This window comes from Pelophylax lessonae, assembly GCF_965119305.1.
Source record: "Pelophylax lessonae genome assembly, chromosome: 4".
Taxonomy (NCBI): Eukaryota; Metazoa; Chordata; class Amphibia; order Anura; family Ranidae; genus Pelophylax; species Pelophylax lessonae.
Window position 1 is genome coordinate 324,034,532 of NC_138771.1, and position 23,541 is coordinate 324,058,072.

Here is a 23,541-nt window from a genome sequence, read left to right on the forward strand (position 1 = left end):
AAAGGGAAAGTTCACATAAGTGAGCCAGTGTGAATGAGACCTGAAGGGAAAGTTCACATAAGTGAGCCAGTGTGAATGAGACCTAAAGGGAAAGTTCACATAAGTGAGCCAGTGTGAATGAGGCCTAAAGGGAAAGTTCACATAAGTGAGCCAGTGAGAATGAGACCTAAAGGGAAAGTTCACATAAGTGAGCCTGTGTGAATGAGACCTAAAGGGAAAGTTCACATAAGTGAGCCAGTGAGAATGAGACCTAAAGGGAAAGTTCACATAAGTGAGCCTGTGTGAATGAGTCCTAAAGGGAAAGTTCACATAAGTGAGCCTGTGTGAATGAGGCCTAAAGGGAAAGTTCACATAAGTGAGCACGTGTGAATTAGTCCTAAAGGTAAATTGTTCACATAAGTGAGCCAGTGTGAATGAGACCTAAAGGGAAAGTTCACATAAGTGAGCCAGTGTGAATGAGACCTAAAGGGAAAGTTCACATAAGTGAGCCAGTGTGAATGAGACCTAAAGGGAAAGTTCACATAAGTGAGCCAGTGTGAATGAGGCCTAAAGGGAAAGTTCACATAAGTGAGCCAGTGAGAATGAGACCTAAAGGGAAAGTTCACATAAGTGAGCCCGTGTGAATGAGGCCTAAAGGGAAAGTTCACATAAGTGAGCCAGTGAGAATGAGACCTAAAGGGAAAGTTCACATAAGTGAGCCTGTGTGAATGAGTCCTAAAGGGAAAGTTCACATAAGTGAGCCAGTGTGAATGAGTCCTAAAGGGAAAGTTTACATAAGTGAGCCTGTGTGAATGAGTCCTAAAGGGAAAGTTCACATAAGTGAGCCTGTGTGAATGAGGCCTAAAGGGAAAGTTTACATAAGTGAGCCAGTGTGAATGAGACGCAAAGGGAAAGTTCACATAAGTGAGCCAGTGTGAATGAGTCCTAAAGGGAAAGTTCACATAAGTGAGCCTGGATAAATGTGGCCTAAAGGGAAAGTTCACTACTCCTTTAGTAAATGAGGGGCGATGTGTATAGTGCTCCTTGCATAGTCTATCTACTCTCCAGTTACAACTCATGTCTCTATACATTGTTATTATTTCTAATATCTTCAAAGCCAATCCCCTCCATCTCAGCCCGGTACATCAGTCACAGCTCGCCCCCACCGCTGAAATGACGGAAACAGCAGCGCCAGCGACCTCTTTCTTACCAGGAAGCTCTTCTCTAGCCAATCCTACCGCCGCTGGCTCCCAGCATCTCCACCATTGGCTCTCCCGGCGAAGAGAACAGATTGGCTGTGTGGGAAGAGAGGGGCGGAGCTGAATCAGGAAGTGTTTGTCTGGGCATCTTTGTGGCTGTTTCCGGTACACAGAGGCTCAGCTGCTGGACGGCCCGGGGTTCCCTGTATACTGAGGAGCGTGAGCGGGAGGTAACGGCAGGGGTTAGGCGGTTGTAGCACGGTTATTAGGGCTGTATACCGGCAAAGGGAACGTGACTGCAGCCCTGGTATGGACCCTCAGGAATATATTCTACTCTGTATATATGGATTTAATAAGGATGTGTGGGAGCAATATTTACTACAGCTACCTTCTTATATAATGCGACTATTTACATTACAGACACCATGGGTTCTCCTGTATTGTTAGCAGTGTCTTGAGTGCTAGCCATTCAGAAGTATGTAGCCGGTTCTAAAGTGACCCTGCCATTAGTAAAATGATACTGGCTGTCCTCCTAAAAATGCTTGTTGCCTGGCTGTATCTGAAGTTGAATCACTTAACCTGAACGCCCAGTGTGAATGAGTGTTGGAAAGGTGTCACAATTCCTTATGTCTGCTCATTCCTGGGCAGTGACTCAAAAACCTGGAATGATAACCATGCAAATAGGGTTCTGAGAAGGGAGAATCAGTAATGGAAGCCTCCTAGAGTCACTTCCAGGTTTTGTTTAAAAGGAAAATGCAGATTAAAGCTTGGGCACCTTCCACACGGGATGGGCTCCTTTGGAGCCCCCCTGCTCAGCGGTAAATCTGTCAGCTGATCCCCGATGAGTGGGTGGTTGGCTGGTTCGTGTGTCTACTTATAAAGAGCAGACACGGCCTGCTTTCCTCTATGGGCGGTGGGATGTAAAAGGACCGCCTGTCTGTTTACACCCGACTGTCATCCAATCCTAGTCAGAAGGGAATCTAATCTTTTAGCCATCTGTTTTTATCAATCGGATTGGCTGTCAGCAGGTGTAAACGGACACATGTCCATTTACACCCGACTCAATCCAATCCGTTAAATGGAAGGAAAACAAATCCTCATCCGTCTGTTTTTATCAATCGGATTGGATGTCAGCAGGTGTAAACAGACATGTCCGTTTGCACCCGCTGCTCTATAGAGGAGTATTGAGGGTCTGCCCAGTAAACTGACATGTGGACCCAATCAGCCCACTCATGAAAGGGGCCTAAGCACACCTTTTGATAAAAAATAATGCACAGGGCTCAACAAACCCCGGGCGCCAGGTCACATTGACGACTAGAATTAGCGACCTGGTGCCTGGGGTGCACTGCAAGAGGTGTCCTGTCCCTTTTGCGCCCCCCCCCCCCAACCACTCACCGAGTGCACGGACTACCGCGCCGTCTGAAAATTGAGGCCGTGGCTTTTCGGCCTTCTTCAGTCAGAGAACAGGGAACTCTTGTGGTGGCCGGGAGTTTGACAAGCAGTAACTAATGGCTGTTGCCCCTGCCTGTCCTCAATGCCTGTCCATCTCCTTCCCCAACAGGAGATGAGGGAAGTTTTTGCAGGCTTCATCTCCCTGTCCACTTATCTTTGCTTAAAAGGTAAGTGGACAGGGAGTGTGGTTATTATTATTAATTTTTTTTTTTTTAATTATTTAAAAAAAAATAATAATTTTTCTATTTTTTTTTTTTTCAATTATTATAAAAAAAAAAATTTATATAATATATAATTTTTTTTTTTTTTTCCTCATCGCCATGCCACAGCCGAAGGCCCCTTTCACACGGGCTGTCTGATCAGGTCCGCCTTTCAGTTTTTCAGGCAGACCTGATCGGACCCTTCAGTCTCCTCTATGGGGCTGTAATCTGCCGCCATCTGATCCTGTCCGCCAAAAACAGACGGATGGTGGTTCTATTTTCTATCCATCCCGTGGATCGGATCAGATGGCATCGATGGAAACTGACAGACAGTCTGTTTCCATCCGATTGCGCTATAGAGGAGAGTGGGGTTCTAGTCGTCTTTATGTGTAAATTTAGTATGTTATTTTTTTGGAAATAAAGCTTGGTTGTTTAAAAAAAAAAAAAAAAAAAAAACTGGCTCTTAACTTTTTTAGCTGGCTCCCTGATTTCAGGAAAATTTGTCAAGCCCTGAAAATGCACATGATTTTGCAGGTAGAAAAATGTGCATTTATTTATTAAGCAGGAGCATGCAAAGTATTGCACCCACCATCAGTGGATTGAGGGTGCATTTTAGGGCTCCTGCAGCCACTACTTAAAGCTATCTGCCCATACCTTGGTAGACAGTCACTGAGCTGGAGGAAATCGGTACAGTCAATCTGCCGCAGTGGCATAGGGGGATTGTGGTTAATCCATTCACAGATTACTGTGAACGAATGATGTGAGTGGAGCTCTGCACAGCCAATATAATTTTATATTTGACAGTGGCTGTGGGGAGAAGAACCCTGCCAGCTCTCGCAATGAAAGTGGCTCTGGAGTTGAGGGGGCTGATGAATACCAACATGTTACACTCAAATAGGAGACACTAGTTCTAGTAACCCTAATTACACATCAACCCCCTCATTTTGAAGGAATTTCTTCTCATTTCCTGTTTTGCTAGGAAACAGGAAGTGATAGAAAATCTCCCCAATGAGACACACATGCTTCGTGATATGTTCAAAGCTTGGGGATTTTCTTTTCTTTTTTTTTTTTTTTTATAACCGAACCCTGCTTTAAACCTCTCCACAACTTTATCCCTGACCTGTCTGGTTGCTTTGCCTTCGTGATGCTGTTTGTTCACTAAGGTACTCTAACAAACCTCTTGAGGTCTTTACAGATCGGCTGTGTATATATTCTGAGAAATTACACACAGGTGTACTCTATTTACTAATTAGGTGCCTTCTAAAGGCAATTGGTTCCACTAGATTTTAGTTAGGGATTTTAGAGTAAGGGCTCTTTCACACGGGCTGTCCGATCAGATCCGCCTCTCAGTTTTTTAGGCGGATCTGATCGGATCCTCCATGCAGCGGGTGTCAGCGGAGGTCACCTCCGCTGACACCCGCTGCCATCCGCATCCGATCCTGTGCTGAAATCTGGACGGATGGAAACCCTATTGTTCCATCCGTTCAGTAATCGGAGCGGATCGGATCTGAAGAGAGCGGACAAGCGGTCCGCTCCCCTCCGATCCCCCATAGAGGGCAGCGGGTGCTGAGACACCTCCCTCTCCGCTCTGCAAGCGGAGACGGAGCTGTCATCCGCCCGGCTCAGCTGGGATCGCGGATCGATCCCCGCTGAGCAACACGGATCCGCCTGCGGAGGCGGACCGTGTGAAAGAAGCCTAAAGGGGGCTGAATACAAATGCACTCCACATGTTTCAGATATTTGTAAAAATGTGGAAAACCATTTATCATTTTCCTTCCACTTTCACAAATACAGTAAACCCCCGTTATATCACGGTTCAGTTTTGGCGGTTCTGATTTATTGCGTTTTTCTTTCTGTAAGACCTATTAATATTTTTTTACTAATTAAATCATTGTTGATTAAATATTTTTGTTTTCCATTGCTCTTGCTCTGTCTCTCAGTATCTTTTATGCGTTTTATTGTTTTAAAAGTGTGTTTAAAGACCTTAAAATGCTTTTAAAAGTACAGTGAAAGTCAAAAAAACATGCCTAGAGTGTATTTAAATAGGGTCTTTCTATTTCGCGGATTTTCACTTTTCCCGGGTGGGTCCGAAACGTAACCCCCGCAATGGAGGGGGGTTTACTGTATGAGCCACTTTGTGTTGGTCTATCACATAAAATCCCAATAAAATACATTTACGTTTTTAGTTGTAACATGACAAAATGTGGAAAATTTAAACGGGTATGAATACTTTTTTAAGGCACTGTGTGTGTGTGTGTGTGTGTGTATAGATAAATAATTCTAATATTAGAGTTTATTGCTATTTTGCATAATATAGGGGAAATGTTTTTTGTTATGAGAGAGATAGATGTGATTTAGGTTTTTTTCTTTTTAATGAGTATATACTTACCTTCCTTCCTCTTCCTCCCTCTGCGGCCGCGGCCTGCGCCATCACTTCCTCCTTGCATTGACTCCTGGGAGATGAGCGTCATCGATCCCAGGAGTCATGCACCTGCATCGGCCCTGCTCGACACTTCCGGTGCAGGTGCGTCATTCCCTGCTGAACAGCTTCTGGGCATGCAGGGATGGAGCGCCTGCACCGGAGGTGTTGAGCAGGGCATTCTGGGACTCAGACGACACTGAAGAGGACCCTCCGGCTTCAGCTGCCCACACCTGAGATGGCAGCGCTGGATAAGACATTGTCAAGGTAAGTATTTCTTCTAAATGATAAGTGAAACGGGACAGTTCAGAGGCTATCGTTGCTTAAATGCACTAGTCCCGGGGGTATTTTTATTTAAAAAAAAAAAAAAAATTCTAGGGTGGAACTCCGCTTTAATATAGTCCAGTGAGCTGCCATATATATGTTGTGTTTCCTTCTTGTGGTTGAGTTAAATCATGTTTTTAAACTCAGTTTTTGCTTAATGGTCCTTACCGATGTACTCCTCCCCGATTTTGGAGAATTTATTATTAAGTATATGTTAGCAATAGGGAGAACCCTGAGTTTCTAAGTTAGTATGTATTACAGTATCAAACAAAAGTAAGTACATCCTCACATTTTTTGTAAATTTTATTATCTTTTCATGTAATGACACTTTGCTACGATGTACAGTAGTAAAAGTATACAGCTTGTATAACAGTGTAAAATTTGCTGTCCCCTCAAAATAACTCGACACATAGCCATTAATGTCTAAACTACTGGGAACAAAAGTGAGTACACCCCAAAATGAAAATGTCCAAATTGGGCCCAGTTAGCCATTTTTCCTCCCCGGTGTCATGTGACTCGTTAGTGTTAGAAGGTCTCAGGTGTGACTGGGGAGCAGATGTGTTAAATTTATCACTCTCTCATACTGGTCACTGGAGGTTCAACATGGCATCTCATGGCAAAGAACTCTCTAAAGATCTGAAAAAAGAATTGTTGCTCTACATAAAGATGGCCTAGGCTATAAGAAGATTGCCAAGACCTTGAAACTGAGCTGCAGCACAGTAGCCAAGACCATACAATGGTTTAACAGGACAGGTTCCACTCAGAACAGGCCTCGCCATGGTCGACTAAAGAAGTTGAGTGCATGTGCTCGGCGTCATATCCAGAGGTTGTCTTTGGGAAATAGACGTATGAGTGCTGCGCATTGCTACAGAGGTTGAGGGGGTGGGGGGTCAGCCTGTCAGTGCTTAGACCATACGCCGTACACTGCATCACATTTGTCTGCATAGCTGTCATCCCAGAAGGAAGCCTCTTCTAAAGATGAAGCACAAGAAAGTCAGCAAACAGTTTCCTGAAGACAAGCAGACTAAGGACATGGATTACTGGAACCATGTCCTGTGGTGTGATGAGACAAAGATAAATATATTTGGTTTAGGTGGTGTCAAGCATGTGTGGCGGCAATCGGGTGAGGAGTACAAAGACAAGTGGGTCTTGCCCTACAGTTAATCATTGTGTTGGGAGTGTCATGGTCTGGGGCTGCGTGAGTGCTGATGGAACTGGAAAGCTACAGTTCATTAAGGGAACCATGAATACCAACCTGTACTGTGGCATACTAAAGCAAAGCATGATTCCCCTCCCTTTGGAGACTGGGCCGCCGGTCAGTATTCCAACATAACGACCCCAAATGCACCTCCAAGATGACCACTGCCTTGCTAAAGAAGCTGAGGGTAAAGGTGATGAACTGGCCAAGCATGTCTCCAGACCTAAGCCCTATTGAGCATCTGTGGGGCATCTTCAAACGGAAGGTGTAGGAGCCGAAAGGTCTCCAACATCCACCAGCTCCGTTCTGTCATGGAGGAGTGGAAGAGGACTCCAGTGGCAACCTGTGAAACTCTGGTTAACTCCATGCCCAAGTGGGATAAGGCAGTGCTGGAAAATAACGGTGGCCACACAAAATATTGACACTTTGGGCCAAATTTGGACATTTTCTCCAGTCGTCTGTCCAGGACAGCACAGGAGATATAGGCTCCACCTCTGGAGACAGGAAACACAAAGGATCAGGTGAATAAAGGGGCGGACACCCACCATCTTCCCCAGTCTTTTTGTGTTTCCTCCCTGGAGGAGGTACATAAATTGCGCTCATGTGAAATCACTCCACAGTGTGCCACATCCCATGAACAAAGACTTAAGAAGAGAGTTCCCCTGGGGGTGGGACTTTTAAGGCACAATTATTTATATATGGCTCCAAACAAATGTATTACAATATTGAAATTTATTGAAAAAATTGTTTACAAAAATACATTAAAAGCATATGGCAAGCTGTATACAATCATGAGGTCATGAGGCCAAACAAATACCGCTGTGATGAAGGTATATGCCCGACGCGTTTCAGAGACACAGGTAAGAATTCCTTCTTCAGGGGCAACCTTTAAATAGCGGTCTGCAAGTGATCAATCACATAGTAATTAATCATTGGTAAGTATGAGAAAGATATACATATGTAGAAAATAAACATAATATATAGAATATTCATTGTGATCATTAAATTGCATGTACAATTCAGTCAAAAAGTATATTCATAACATAATGTGTTAAAACACTTACAGAATCTGCCGAATGACACTTTAGAGTGTATGCCTGCCAATAACATTAAAAACACAAAGCTGGATTGCTCTCGTCACTGCATTGGAGTGCCTTGTTGGGAAGGGCGAATGATAGAAAGGTAATGATCATGTAGACACGCTCCTATTTATATGTGCCCGTCAGCCAGTGGCTGAATGGGGACAGCTGAAACCCAAAAAGGCTGGGAGATCTGCCAGGTAAAAAAGAAAAAAAGAAATAATTACTAAAAAAAGGGTTTTGTTTGGCTTATATTAATAAAAAAAAAATTTTATATATTAACCAATGTGCTGCTTCATGCGGTTAATGTCTGAAGCAAGTGCTGCATAAGTTAATCATGGTCTATATAAACAGCTTGGGCATTGCCCAAACGGTAGGCATGTAAAGTGTTAATAAAGAAATGAAAGGTTACTTTCAAAACGAACCAACCAACTTAGTCAGTTTGGAATGGCAAGATTGAAAGATGTATGAGAGAAAAGGGTATTGGTTTTCATATCTAGATTCCAATACACAGTCACCGCACTAGCTAAGGCTATAAGCGGTGCTTGGAGACTGAGGAGTGATTGGGCGAATGCAGCACCAGCAGCAGGCAGCTGGTGGAGGAGGCAGGTGTGGAGCTCTGCTGTATCTGTCCTTGTCAGAGGGAAGGAGGTCAGCGGTGGGGGCCCCTGGTGGCCGACGAGGCCGTGTCCGGCACATTTCCTGGAGCCCGGGGAGGGCTATGCCCACTGTCTGCAACGATGTGGAGTCCTGTGCTCCACCGTGCAGTTTCCGCATACAGGGCAGGGGGCGCAGGCCTCGAGTTCCGGCCTTTGGAGCGCATCGGAGGAGGGCGGGGCTTCCGGCGCATCACTTCCGGTTTCGGCTCTCACAGCGGTGATGACGCCGGAGCCATGGCCTTTTATTTAAACTGCTGAAACCGCTTCAAGTCTGCGAGGCTTCCCTGGGCAGAACACAACGGCAGGATGCTGCAGGAGGAAGAGGCCTCTCTCATAGAGACTGCAGGACCCTCAGCGGTGGTGGTGCCATCCCAGCTCAGGTAGGTGTCACAGGGGTAGGCTACATACTAGGCTGGGAGAGGGGGGGAGGGTGAGTACAAGGGCCCCTCAGAATGCTGTGATTTCCCCTGTTTGTTTTTTAATTCTCCCCCCCCCCCCCTCAAAGCTGAGTCTGGGCTAAAGAGCCTAGGAACTATGGCTTACCTTCTCTGGCAGGGGGAGGGGGTGGCTGTTGTAGTTTATCCCCCTCCTTGTTTTTTTTCTGTTAAGGGTCTTACTGTTTCCTTGTTTTTTTTTCCCCCCTCTTCTCGTCTTCAGGCTCAGCCTAAAGACACAGAGAAACCGGCAGGGAGGAAAAGATGCCCGGCCTGTGTTGCTAAGTTTAAGGAGGGCTGGAGTAAACCCCTTTGTAAACCCCGCATAGACAAATTGGTCTATAAGGAGTCAACAGGGGCATGCAAGGATTTTATCGCAGGAATCCAGAAGGAGATGAAAGCGATTAAATCTATGCTGTCTAACATAGAGACCCCCAAACAGCCAGCAGAAGCCCCCCTAGTTTCAGCCCCAGAGGAGGGTGGAGAAACCGAGGCAGAGGACTCAGATTCCCTTGAAGAGCTTAGTGAGGCAGCTTCTTCCAGGGAGGTCCTTGAGTTGGGGACTAAATCGCCTAGGTTTAAGTTATCACTAGAGCAGTTATGGCTAACCTAAATCCAGCTATGGCCACAACAGTGGTGGCCAGAAATTTGGAGGTTTGGCTAGACCAACTTAAAGCCCATCTGGAAGGAGGGACTTCCCGTAAAGAGATTCTGGATTCCCTTCCTATGCTGTCAAAAGCGGCCAGGTATATGGCAGATGCTTCGGCAGAATCGGTTAAGTTATCGGCCAGAACTGCAGCCCTGGTGAACTCTTCACGTAGGGCCTTGTGGTTAAAATCATGGTCAGGGGACTTAGCGTCCAAAACAAAGCTCTGTAGTATTCCCTTTGAAGGGGACCTCTTATTCGTCCCAGACCTGGAAAAGGTCTTAGACCGAATGGTTGATAAGAAGAGAGCTTTTCTGTGAAAGACCAAAAAAGCTCCAGATCCACGTTTTTTTTCGTTATCAAAGACCACAAGGGCAGGCTTCCAAGATGCCAACCACTAAAAAACAGTGGGTGAGAGGGCAACAAAAGAAGGGTATTCTCTTTTCTTCTCCAAAAAAAAAAAAAAAAAAAACCCCAATAACCGGGTCCCGGTGGGGGGGGGGGGGGGGGGGAAGGTTGGGGTCAATTCCTCCCACAGTGGGGAAAAAGTGACCCAAAACGGGTTCATACTGAGGATCATCAGGGAGGGTTATCTGATTCAGTTCCAGGGCACTCCGCCCGCAAGAACATTTCTGAACTCCCCTCCCAGAGATCCCCCTAAAGGTGTCGGCACTACTGTCGCAAATTGGCGACCTTATGGACCAGAGGTTCTCGTTCCAGTGCCCCAAGAAGAAACAAATATGGGTATCTACTTGCACGTCTTTGTAGTGAAAAAGCCGTTGGGGAATTTTCGGCTAATCCTGAACCTAAAACCTCTGAACAGATGAGTGACCTACAAGAAGTTTTGGATGCAAACCATCTTTACGGTGATGGCCATGCTCCCCCCAAATTGCTTTATGGCTTCCCTGGATCTAATGGATGCCTATCTCCATATCCCGATTCACAAGAAGTCTCAAAAGACTTTTAAGAATAGCGATAAGCTGGGGGAGTACTGTTTGCCATCTGCAGTCCAAGAGCCCCGCCATTCAGCTGACTTCTTCTCCCAGGATTTTTACCAAAGTTCTGGCAGAAGCACTGGCTCCCTTAAGACTAAGGGGAATCTCGGTCATTCCTTATCTGGACGACCTTTTTATTTTTTGCCCACTCCTTTCCCCAGTTGCAGGAAGACTTACGGGTAGCTACTCTATTCTTGGAGGACCTGGGTTGGTTAATCAAGCAGGACAAATCCAACCTGATCCCAACACAAGATTTGTGCTATCTGGGATACAGGATAAATTCAATAGAGCAAAAAGTTTTCCTCACTCCAGAAAAGGGGGGAAAAAGTAAAAGTGACAGTGGTTGCCCTACAAACCAACATGTCACTATCCATCAGGACAGCCATGTCAGGCCTAGGGTTCTTGGCGGCAACGATGCCAGCCGTTCCGTGGGCAAGGGCCCACTTTCGGTGTCTCCAGGCCAACATCTTAAGAGTTTGGGACGGGAGACAACAATCCTTGGACAAGACCATCCACTTATCTCCAAAAGCCAAGCAATCGCTCTGGTGGTGGAGGAAAGAGCACCTTTGGGTGGGCCTTCAATGGTCCTTCCCAATATCCGTCCGGATAACTAAGGACGCCAGTACCTGGGGCTGTGGGGCCCACTGGGGATCAAGGATGGCCTAAGGAGCATGGTCCAAGATGGAATCGCTGAAATCGGCAAATTGGGAGAGAGCTGCGGGCAATCTGGGAAGCCCTAAAGGTTTTTTCCAAGGACCTAAACGGGCCGCCATATAAAAGTCGTCTCGGACAATGTGGTGGCGGTCACTTATGTCAACAAGCAAGGAGGGACACGGTGCCCGGCCTTGATGCAGCTGACAGCGAATCTGTTTTCGTGGGCGGAGGTGAACCTGAGCTCTATTTCCGCAGTCCACCTAATGGGAGTGGACAACGAGATGGCAGATTTTTTAAGTCTCCATCGGGTGTTGGAATCGGAGTGGTCCTTAAACAGGGAAATCTTCCAGTTAGTGACCCAGAGATGGGGCCTTCCAGACATAGATCTGTTTACCAGCAGAATGAACAACAAAGTCCCAAGGTACTTTTCCTTGGAGAAAGGCGGAGGAGCCATAGGGGTGGATGCCCTGGCTCAGGAGTGGACGTTTCAGCTGAGTTATGCCTTTCCCCCATTCAAGCTGATTCCTCTTGTTCTCAAAAAATGTATCCAGGATGATACCACTTAATCCTGGTAGTCCCGTTTTTGGCCACACAGGCCTTGGTTTTCATCCCTGTGGTGTCTAGCAGTATACCCTCCCCTCATGTTCCCAGAGAGGGAAGACCTGCTGTCCCAGGGGCCGATTCAACTGCCAAAAATTCAAAGAATGAAGTTGGCAGCCTGGTATCTGAAGAAGGTCTTTTGAAGTCAAAAGGACTTCCAGATAATGTGATCCGCGCAATTCTTTCTAGTAGAAAGGTCACCCAGGCAATTTATTTTAAGTATTGGAACATTTTTTGTTCTTGGCTAAACACCGGTAACCGGGATGTCTGTGTTCCAGCCATCCTTGAATTTCTGCAGGAAGGGGCAGACAAGGGACTAGCCGTTAGCACCTTAAAGGTGCAAGTAGCGGCATTATCGGTGTTTCTGGAGAAGTCCCTGGCTTTAGAACCTTTTTAGTGATGAGGTTCTTCAAGGGATTATCCAGAATGAGACCAGTTCCATTTAGGGTTCTTCCTAAATGGGACTTATCAATAGTACTGCAGGGTTGGATAAAACTTTCGCAGGACGTAGACCTGTCATTTAAGTAGATTACCCTTAAGACAGCCTTTCTGGTGGCAATTTCTACAGCCAGGCGCATTAGTGAGTTACAGGCGCTTTCAGTTAAGGAATCTTTTCTTCAAATTTTTGAAGACAGGTTGGTGGTACGTACAGATCCAGGATTCCTACCTAAAGTGGCTTCCAGGTTCCACAGGGCCCAAGAAATGATGTTACCATCCTTCTGTTCCTCCCCTAACAATCCAAAGGAAGCAGAGTTTCATCTTCTAGATGTCAGGGCCTGTGTGTTAAGCCCTGTACACACGCACCAATTGTTGGCCGACCAATCGGCCGTCTTTTGTCCAGTTTTGTTGTGTTGGTTGAAATGTGCTCTAGACTGCACACAAATTTTGTCGGCCAACAACAACCAACTGCAGAAGTGATGTCATGTTCTGGTCTACTTTTCGTGTGTTTTTTTTTTTTTTTTTTTTTTTCTTCACTGAGCATGCCCAGTCTTGATCATCACATTTTTGTCGGCCGAAATCTGTACTGACTGACGAACAATCGGCCGTTCTGTTGTTGGCCAACAAAAATTTTTTAGCCTGCACACCAGATTTTGTTCGGCCGAAAAGTTGAAGTCGGTTGTCGGAAGCATCATACTAACAAGCCGATAATCGGACGTTGGCCGAAAATTTACAGCCAACAATCGGTGCGTGTGTACGGGCCTTTACGCTATCTAGAGTTGTCTAAGAGCTTTAGAAAATCCAATGCTTTATTTGTAGTGCATTCAGGGAAAAATAAGGGGCAGCAAGCTTCAAAGAACACTATTGCCAGGTGGATTAAACAGGCGATAATGGAAGCCTATAAAAGTTTAGAAAAAGAGTGCCCTTTTTCTCTGTTGGCTCACTCTACGAGGGCGTTATCTGCCTCTTGGGCGGAGCGAGCAGGGGCGACACCAGAACAAATTTGCAAAGCAGCCACCTGGTTTAGCTTCTCAACATTTATCAAGCACTAAAGACTGCACCTCCTCTCTGCGCAGGACCAAGCGTTTGAAAGGAAGGTCCTCCAGGCGGTAGTCCCACCCTAAATCTGGTAAGTTCTCGTTGATCTTTCCTGTGCTGTCCTGGACAGACGACTGGAGAAAAACCAGAGTTGGACTTACCGGTAACTCTGTTTCTAGGAGCCGTCCAGGACAGCAGGGCTTCCCTCCCTATATGCTGTTCTAACCATTGGCGAGTGTTTTTATCTTGTTGCAGATGCCATCTCCGAGGAGTTCTCGGATAAAGACTGGGGAAGATGGTGGGTGTCCACCCCTTAATTCACCTGATCCTTTGCGTTTTAATAGCTGTGTTGAGTTGTCTTTTGAGGAGACCGCAAATTTACACTGTTATACAAGCTGTACACTCACTACTTTAGGGTCCTTTCACACGGGGCGGACTGTTTTTTTTTTTTTTTTTATCCGCTCCGGCACTTTTTTTTTTTACCGACACGGATGACACTTGTGTCATCCGGTCCGTATGTCCGTTTATCATCCCATCCGTTTGCGGATGATAAACGGAGATAATGCATTTCAATGGGATTGCGGATGTCAGCGGATGATACCGCTGACATTCGTTTTTGCGTCCGTTCCCTTTTTTTAAACGGAAGAAAAATAGGGCACCAAAAAAACTGAACTGATCGGAAAGGACGCAAATCGGATGTCAGCGGATGGTCATCCGCTGACATCCGCAATCCCATTGACATGCATTATGTCCGTTTTTCAACCGCAAAAAAATGGGTTTTTCATTTCTTCAGTGTTGTCACATGAAAAGATTATAATAAAAGATTTAAAAAAATGTGAGGGGTGTACTCCACTTTTGTTAGATCCTTTATGTATGTTATGTGTTTAGCAAGAGGATATAGTCTTCACTGGAGTAGGATAGGTTTAGATCCAGGTGTCAGGTTTGTGATGCTGTCTGTTACAAGGAGTCACTCTTTGTCCTGGTGACTGTTATCAGTGGAAATAAAAGTGATGGGAAAATCCAAATTTTTTTAGTTGTCGCACAAAAAGAAGAGGGAAATGCAACAGGGACACATGTTCCAGTGAAAACTGTCTAAAAGGGTATTTCCTTGCTTTGGAGATTTTCTCTAAGGGCCAGTTCACAGTAGAAATTTTTTTGGGATGCGTTCCAGATGCAGTCCTGTGTATTATTTTTTTCTTTACCTTAAATAAGGACATGTGTGTTAGGTGCATTCCAGTATGTTTTTGATGCGTTTTACCACGTTCTAGTACAGTCAAGTGCAGGAAAAATGCAGCATGTTCTACATTGCAGCATGTTCAATTGCTAGAAGTCGCTGAAATAGACATCGCTATTCCGGTGATCTCCACTCGCTTCCGAGTCCTGTGCCAAGTGGCTGCCTTGCTGCTTACTGAACACAGGAGGTCAGCCACTCAGCATGGCTGCCATTTTAAGTGCTTTGCATTTTCTGAATGAATGCAAAGCGATCGGAGCCGCCTGCCCACTGCATCGGCTTCCCTGCTGACGAGCAGGGGCGGAAGCACGCCGCTGGCGGCGCGCACTTACCCCCTAGCCTCCTCAGAGTGAGCGCTGTACAGTTACAGCGATTTGCCTGGGAGCGGCTGCCTGCTGCAGTACATCTGCGGCGGGCAGTCGTAAACTGGTTAAAAAGTCCAATACAATACAATTTGTCTTTTTTTTGGCCAAGTGCGTCCTTCATTTTTGTTCCGGCACCAAAATTTCCAATCGGTGCACTTCTTTTCAGCCCTTAAAGTGCAACTTTACCCATAATTTAAATGATAAAATATGTTCTTTAGCAAGGAACATACATTCTATAATAATAATTATGCTACCAACATTGGTGTGTGCTGTAAATTGCCTCCAACATTGCTCCTGTTTCTTCTTCCTGGAGGATGCCATTTTACTGAAGCCCAGAACCACTGAAAAGCAGTAAATCGTAAAGAGGAACTAAACTCATCGACACAGTTGCATTCCTGGAATGCTGGAATTGCTAACTGCCACATTTGCTTGTGTCCTCAACCAAACTCTCAAACCATTAAATGGCTGGTGTCCTAATTGATCGCATCTGCAGCATCATGGAATTTGAAGATCAAACAGAAGCAGCTTCTTTGGCTGTAAAGGATAGGAGGGGTTAATTCCGCTTTAGGGCTCTTTCACGCGGGCGGTCTGAAAAGATCCGCCTATCAGTTTTTTAGGCGGATCTGATCGGATGCCCCATTCAGCCCTATGGAGCAGTGGATGTCAGCGGAGACATGTCCGCTGACACCCGCTGCCATCCGCATCCAATCCTGTCTGTGAAATCCAGACGGATGGAAACCCTATTTTCCATCTGTCCTGGGGATCGGATGAGAGCGGACAGGCGGTCCGCTCTCATCCGATTCCCCATAGAGAGCAGCGGGGGCTGTGACACCTCCCTCTCCACACTGCAAGCGGAGACGGAGCTGTCATCCGCCGGCTCAGCGGGGATCGCGGATTGATCCCCGCTGAGTAGCACGGATCCGCCTACGGAGGCGGACCGTGTGAAAGAGCCCTTAAAGCTGTCAGCAGATTGGCCTCTACAAATTGGGCAGTGCCTAAAAATGGAGAGCAACTGAGCATGTGCAGAGAAGGATGTGACAGGGTATTACTGGATTTTAAACAGCATAGACACTTATTTTTAATGTTTTACATACTTATACCTGCAAAAGGGGTCAACCTAAAGTGATCTAGCGGGATTTAATTTTCTGACTAAAGTAACATTTAATATGTAACTGATCTAGAAGAAATTTGTAGATTGGGTGTTTCGACTTTGTTGGGTGTATACTGTAGTTCAGTGTCAGCTCTCGGGGTCCACTTCAACATGACCATAATAAGTGCTGCATTGCAGTGCCATTCCTTTTGAATGGCACCCCGTGGCTATTAGGCAATGCATGAGTGTTGTAGCGCCAGTGGGATTTGCTCTTGCCTGAAACCCCACTGACCAGCTGATTTAAAGACCCTGCTGATTGCTAGCACTGCTTCTAGTTGCCCATATTTCTCAATGCATCTTTGAAAATTCATTTTTATTTTATTAATTTTTTTTTTCAATCAATCCTGTGTTGCAAAGCACTTAGGTTCTGAAAGTGGTTTACAATCCAACAGGTCTCCAGCCTTGTAGCTGCTTGACTGTTTGGGATTTCCCCACAGTACAGCAGAAAGGACTTGAAATCTTTTTAGTTTATAATTTCTCTATACTATTCCTGCTCTTCATTGGTAAAAAGATACTGCAGGTAGTCTGTTAATGCTGTTCCAAAGTATCCTTATAAATATTGCGTTTGCGTGGAGTTGAATTATTTAAAGAGTAACTCCACTTTTGTTGAGAAAAAAAAAACACTCCCCCTCTAGGTAATGTACTTACTGTATATTGCCAGGATTTTAACAAACTTTGTTTTAGTTCCCAACCGGTTACTGCTGGGAAAAACTTTTCATTATTCAGCTGATGCACTTGCAGTGTTTTAATGAAGAAAATGCAAGTCCTGCATCCCTTTAGAACTGATTAACCCTTTGGGAAGAGCGCAAGAAAAAAAAAATTCTTGCAGAGGATGCCTAAAATCTGACTTATAGCTTTGTGCAGAGTTCTGGAAAAATAGTGAGCCAATCACACAAGCAGGAAACTACAACATTTCTGGGGGGTGTTCTGTACACCAATAGTGTATGGAATGCCTCCAGGTAGCCATATTGCGTTGAATTTAACAGAAAATTACAGCAGCTGCAGATTGAAAAGGAAAGGTAATTTTTTAATAACATCCAGTTGTAATATATGGCTTGTGTACAAATTGTTTAAGCTATTTTTTTTTTTTTTTTTTTTTTTTAATTTGCTATCCTTTTTCCTACGAAGTGGAGTTAGCCTTTAATCATATTCCATAATTTATATTGTGCCAACAGTTTGTTTTGCAGTGCTTCACAAAATTAAGGGAAACGGTAAAGTTTATACAATACAGGAGGGTTCAGAAGTCTCTGCTTGTGAGAATTTAAAGTGACAATAAAGGCTTGTGTGTGTGTTTGTTATAAAAAAAAAAAAAAAAAAAAAAAATCATGCTATACTTACCTGCTCTGTGCAGTGATTTTGCAAAGAGCAGCAAGGATCCTTCTCATTTCGGGTCCAGTGCTGGTGCTCCTGGCCCTTCCCTCCTGCTGAGTGCTCCTGGAGCAAGCAGCTTACTGTGGGGGCACCCAAGCAGGCTCGCTCCCCAGCTGCTGGTCTGTCTGTCCATTCACACAGAGAGCTGTGGCTCGGCCCCTGCCGCTCTCTTCTTATTGGCTCTCTGGCTGCCATTGGCTCCCACTGCTGCCTCAGTAAATGAGGGAGAGTCCCTGGAGAGCCGAGTCTCTTGTGTACATCACTGGATCGCGTTGGGGCTTAGGTAAGTATTGGGGGGCTTCTGCACAGAGAATGCATGAAGGTAAAAAACTTTGAGCCTTTAGAACCACTTGAAAAATCTAAATGTGTAAAAAAAATTGGGTTTTCCAATCTCGTATCTATGTGATTCTCTATCTTGTGATATATTGCGGCTTTTTTCCTATATTTACATGTATTTTTACTTTGCAGTTTATGAAGCAATTCCTCATCTTCGGTTTTTAAGATGGGGCCTCGACGAAAATACGTAAAACCATGCAAAATAAATGCTGAAGGTGTTGAAAATAAATCCAGCGATCCTAAAGATTACATGAACCAGCTATCCCATGAAGTGCTTTGCCATATATTTAAGTGAGTAGAGTAATTATTATAACTTATAAATATGCTGTACATCCCTTTTGCACCCAATTCTTAGCAAAAGAGCAAGTTAATTGTTTAATGTCGCTGTACGAAAAAGGCCTGTGCTCATCACTGCATGTGCATGGGGCAATATTGGATGAACTGAAGTTGTAGGTACTTATGAAACTTGCCAGTCCAGCTCTAATGATGCTACAGAATCGGAACCGTAGAAAAAAAAAAGTAATCTTGATTATGGTCAAATCTGAGACCTCTGTCTGTCGTGCACTTGAACCAAACCTTAATCATACAGGGAATAATGGAAGTTGTAGTGTGAAAATACTATTTTCCTGCAGATCTAGTCACTGTATTGGCCATTCTATATCTGATCATTGTTGTAAGAAATCGCTCATTGACAGAGGATGTTTTCAGCCAAATAAGGGTTGATTTTTTTGAAAATGTGAAGATTTGTAACATTTCTGTCTTAAATGGATCCACACCAAACCACCAGCTGATTGCTTTTATTAAAGCTTTTCAAATGCCTTGTATTATTATGATAATGTATGTACCTAGTTATGTTTCTCATACCATTGTTTCTTTTGTGCATTACTGAGTATAAACAATGTGTTTTAGGCAGTTTTGCAAAGCTATTTATTAGGGTTGATTTACTAAAACTGGAGAGTGCAAAATCTGGTGCAGCTTCCCGGTATTTTTCTCAAAGCTTAAAGGAGATGTAGAGCCAAAGCTCATTTGGCTGTACATCTCTTATGGATCATAGGAGTGCAGTTTGTTCTGCACTACTGTGACCGGTTTTAAGCAGAGAGCGGGCTTAAGTCCGCTCTCTGCTAACCTCACAGATGTTGGTCCAGGCACCGCGTCATCACGACCACTGAGTCAGTGAGAGGCTGAGCCGGCCGCTCCCCGCCCCTCCACAGCTTGGTGCTCCAGTGAGGGAGGAGGAGGCAGCGGCAGGGCAGAGAGCTGCTTACTGACAGGCAGCAACTCTCTGCTCAGGGAGCTGTCAGAACAGAGTGATCGGTGGTGTCCGATCACTCGGTTCTCAGTGCAGAGGTGTCGGGGGACAGATGCAGCACTGCAGCAATGCTGCATTCCCCTAGGTAAGTATAACTGGGGGGGGATGTAATCACATAAATCTGCTTTTTAATTAAACAAGGTGAATTTCGAAGCTGATTGCTGCAGCTGTGCATGGTAGCCAGATTTTGCACTCTCCTGTTTTAGTGACTCCACCCCACTGTGTAATAAAGTAGTAGAAGTCACGAATATTTCCCAGGATTGCACACAAGTGTAGTAAATCACAAAACAAATGATCACAGAATGGTTTCAGCTTGCTCTCCACCCATCAGGATAGCCACTCTAACATATTTTATCTGTGTAGGGCTAAATCATAGATGCAGATGTCCTCATATCCAGTGGGTTATATGCATCATAAGCCAACAAGTATGTTGTAATACAGACGGGTCTATAAACACACTAGCCTCTGTTCCACAGTGTCGCCTGACTGCCTGCTGTTCAAACACCAGACAAACGGACTAAATCTCAGCCGCCTTACAGAATCCCAATACCAGAAGGGGAGCAGCAAAGCAGTGGGGAGCAGTGATGCAGCAAAGCTGTATGGGTGTACAAACACACAGTAATACAGAAGAGGGTTCGGAATATAATTTTGGATTTTGCCTTCAATGCCACATGCAAGTGGAATCTGACATGTCAGCACAACCATTCAGATATTATAATCGAGTATGATGACTTTTGCATTTAAAGGAACAGACTTTAATCTGCTGAGCAAGTACCAGGAAAAAGGTTCCACTGATGCATACCATGTTTAAGAATTTGCTTCTGTTTTTTCCTAGAAATATCTGACATTTTTAACCCTTCCAGTTAACAAATTTAGTATTTGTGAATAATGTTCAATATCTAACAGAGAAATTGTTATTTTCATAGATACCTCCCCCTACAGGATATAATGTGTATGGAATGCTTGTCACGGAAACTGAAGGAAGCTGTGACTCTCTACCTGCGTGTAGTTAAAATGGTAGACCTTTGTGCTGGACGTTGGTGGGAGTATATGCCTACAGGTAAGTGCCTCCATATAGTGTTCTTTAACCACTTGCTGCCAAATCGCATACCTGTATGTCATTGGTTTCAAGCGGATGTACTGGAGTGATGGATGCAGCTGCAAGCATCAGCCTGGTACAGTTTTTTTTTTTTTTTTGTTTTTTGTTTTTTTAGTGCTGACTGTCAGCTCTCTAGTAATAACAACTGCTCGGCTGATCTTAAAAGCCGCAGAAGTGGACATCTCTTTCCACTGCTCTCCAATCCCGTCCCACCAGAGACCCAAACAAATCGGGAATCAGCTTTGATTGGGTCTCTGATGTAATAACCCGGAAGCGACGTCTTGACATTACGTCCAGTTTATTCGGGAGCCAACAGCGCCAGTTTTCAAAAATCAAAACTATTCAAAAACGCCGATCTCGGCGTCATGAATACTTTAAAGTGCAGAGGAGGGGTTTGGGTTCCTATAGACCCCAAGTCCCTGCATATAGAGTACCTGTCACTGCTTTTTACTGTCACAAAGGATGTTTATGTTCCTTGTGACCGCAATAAAAGTGATCGAAATCAACAAAATCCAATGGCACAGTGTAAAAAAAATAAAAAAAGAAGTCACGCCTAAAAATGTAAACAGTGTTCAAATCCCAATCTGAGGTATCGCCTCGATCGTTTGAGCAAGAGCAATAATTCTAGTACAAGACCTCCTCTAAATCTCTAAACAGATACCATTACCAAAATTGGAAAGCATTGTCTATGGAGATTTTGAAGTTCTGTAGTTTGTCGCCATTCCACCAGTGTGCACAATTTTGGGTATCCTGACCTGTTGGGTATCTATTCACTCGGCATAATATCTTTCACAATCTACAAGAAAATTGGGCTAACGTTGCTGATGTTTTTTTTTTTTTTTTGTTCATTGAAGTGTAGTTTTTCTAAAGAAATTTGAAAGTCCGCTGTGCGTGTTATAAAATATTGCAACGGCCGCTATTTTATTCTCTAGGGTCTCTGCTAAAAAGAATATGTTTTGGGGTTCTAAGTCATTTTCTAGCAAAAAATACAGATTTTTTTTTTATTTTGTAAGCCTCAAATATTTACATGAAAATATAAATTTAGCACAAGGAACATTACTTGCCTTCTGTGAGATGTGTCCCTTGTGCTGCTTTATCCTCCTTTTGCCGAAGTCTTCATCTTGGGGCGGGGCAGATTGGTACAGGCATATACGCAGTGTCTGCAGGCGCCTGGCAATGCATCTGCAATCTGCTGCAAAAATGAGCTATATACACACACTGCTCAAAAAAATTGGGAAATATATCATGCTGGATATCTATATTTATCTGGACTGGGTAATGTGTTAGGAATAAAAGGATGCCACATTGTTTGATGGAACTGACACCCCAAAAATCAAAGTGAAATTTTTTTTCAGCAGGCTAGTCTGTTTTGCTAAAATTTTAATTGCAGCAACTCAAAATGTTGTTCAGTAATGTGGCCCCCCACATGCTCGTATGCATGCCTGACAATGTTGGGGCATGCTCCTAATGAGATGACAGATGGTGTCCTGGGGTATTTCCTCCCAGATCTGGACCAGGGCGTCACTGAGCTCCTGAACAGACTGAGGTGCAACCTTGCGGCATCAGATGAACCGAAACCTAATGTTCCAGAGCTGTTCTATTGGATTTTGGTCAGGGGAGCGTGGGGGGTCAGTCAATGGTTTAAATTCCTTCATCCTCCAGGAACTTTCTGCATACTCTTGCCACATGAAGCCGGGCAGTGTCCTGCACAAGGGGGAACCCAGGACCCACTGCACCAGCATAGGGTCTGTCAATGGGTCCAAGTGTTTCATCCCAATACCTAATGGTAGTCAGGGTGCCATTACCTAGCCTGTAGAGGTCTGTGCGTCCCTCTCACTGAGCCACCACCAAAAACCGGTCATGCTGAATGATGTTACTGGCAGCATAACGTTCTCCACGGCTTCTCCAGACCTTTCACGTCTGTCACATGTGCTCGGGGGTGGGGGGACTATTCTCATCTGTTAAAAGCACAGGGCGCAAGTGGTGGACCTGCTAATTCTGGGCTCCATGGTGCTGGGCAGTGAGCACAGGGCCCACAAGAGCCCTTAGGCCACCCTTGTGAAGTCTGTTTCTGATTGTTTGGTAGAAACATTTACACCAGTGGTCTGCTGGAGGTCATTTTGTAGGGCTCTGGCAGTGCTCATCCTGTTCCTCCTTGCACAAAGGAGAAAATATTGGTCCTGCTTATTATTTTTATAGCGCCAACAGTTTGCGCAGCGCTTTACAATGTGGGGGAAGACAATACAGTTAAGCCCCGTACACACGTACTGATCGTCGGCCGAACGATCGGCCGTCTTTTGTCCAGGGCTGTCGTGTCTGTTGAAAACTGCAAAAGACTGCACATGAATTTTGTCGGCCAACAGCCGACTGCAGAAGTGATGTCATGTGATGGTTAACTTTCCTTGTCTTTTTTTCTTTTCTGAGCATGCCCAGTCTTGCTAATCTGCTGTCTGTCGGCCGAAATCTGTACTGACTGGCGAACAATCGGCCGTTCTGGTGACGGACAACAAAAATTTTCAAGTCTGCACGACAGATTCTGTTCGGCCGAAAATGCGCTGTCGGAAGCATCATACTAACAAGCCTACAATATATTTACGGCCGACAATCGGTACGTGTGTACGGGGCTTTACAATACAATTCAATACAGGAGGAATTAGAGGGCCCTGCTCGTTAGAGCTTACAATCTAGAAGGACCTTCTATGGCCCTGTCCAGCTCTCCTAGAGTAACTGCTTGTCTCCTGGAATATCCTCCATGCTCTTTAGACTCTGCTGGGAGACACGGCAAACCTTCTGGCAATGGCAAATATTGATGTGCCATCCTGGAGGAGTTGGACTGCCTGTGTAACCCTATAGGGTCTAGGTATCTCCTCATGCTGTCAGTTGTGACCCTGACCCTAGCCAAATGCAAAACTAGTGAAAAACCGTCAGAAAAAATGAGTAGGGAAAAAAGTCAGTGACCTCTACCTGTAAACCACTCCTGTTTTGTAGGTTGTCTCCCATCTAGTGCACCAGTTGTTAATTTCATTAACATCAAAGGAGCTGAAACTGATTACAGCTCCCTCTGCTACTTAACTGACCAGATCAGTATCCCAGAAGTTTAATTGGCTTGATGCTATATTCTGATTTAAAAAGTGTTCCTTTAAATTTTTTTGATATACAAACCCCATTCCAAAAAAGTTGGGACACTGTACAAATTGTGAATAAAAACAGAATGCAATGATGTGGAAGTTTCTAATTTCAATATTGTATTCAGAATACAAAATAGATGACATATCAAATGTTTAAACTGAGAAAATGTATAATTTTAAGGGAAAAATATGTTGATTTTAAATTTCATGGCATCAACACATCTCAAAAAAGTTAGGG

General features: G+C 44.6%; 1 protein-coding gene across 2 annotated transcripts in view; it reads left to right on the forward strand.

Annotated features, from left to right (window-relative positions):
• Nucleotides 1-1,284: 1,284 nt before the first annotated feature.
• The window catches only part of FBXO38 (F-box protein 38), a 124,297-nt gene continuing 102,040 nt past the window's right edge, over nt 1,285-23,541 (forward strand). For both annotated transcript variants that reach the window (XM_082253254.1, XM_082253255.1), the window contains exons 1-3: nt 1,285-1,408; nt 17,900-18,058; nt 20,003-20,136. In XM_082253254.1, coding sequence (XP_082109380.1) covers nt 17,934-18,058; nt 20,003-20,136 — 259 coding nt within the window. In that variant the 5' untranslated portion in view covers nt 1,285-1,408; nt 17,900-17,933. The remainder of the gene's footprint in view (nt 1,409-17,899; nt 18,059-20,002; nt 20,137-23,541) is intronic.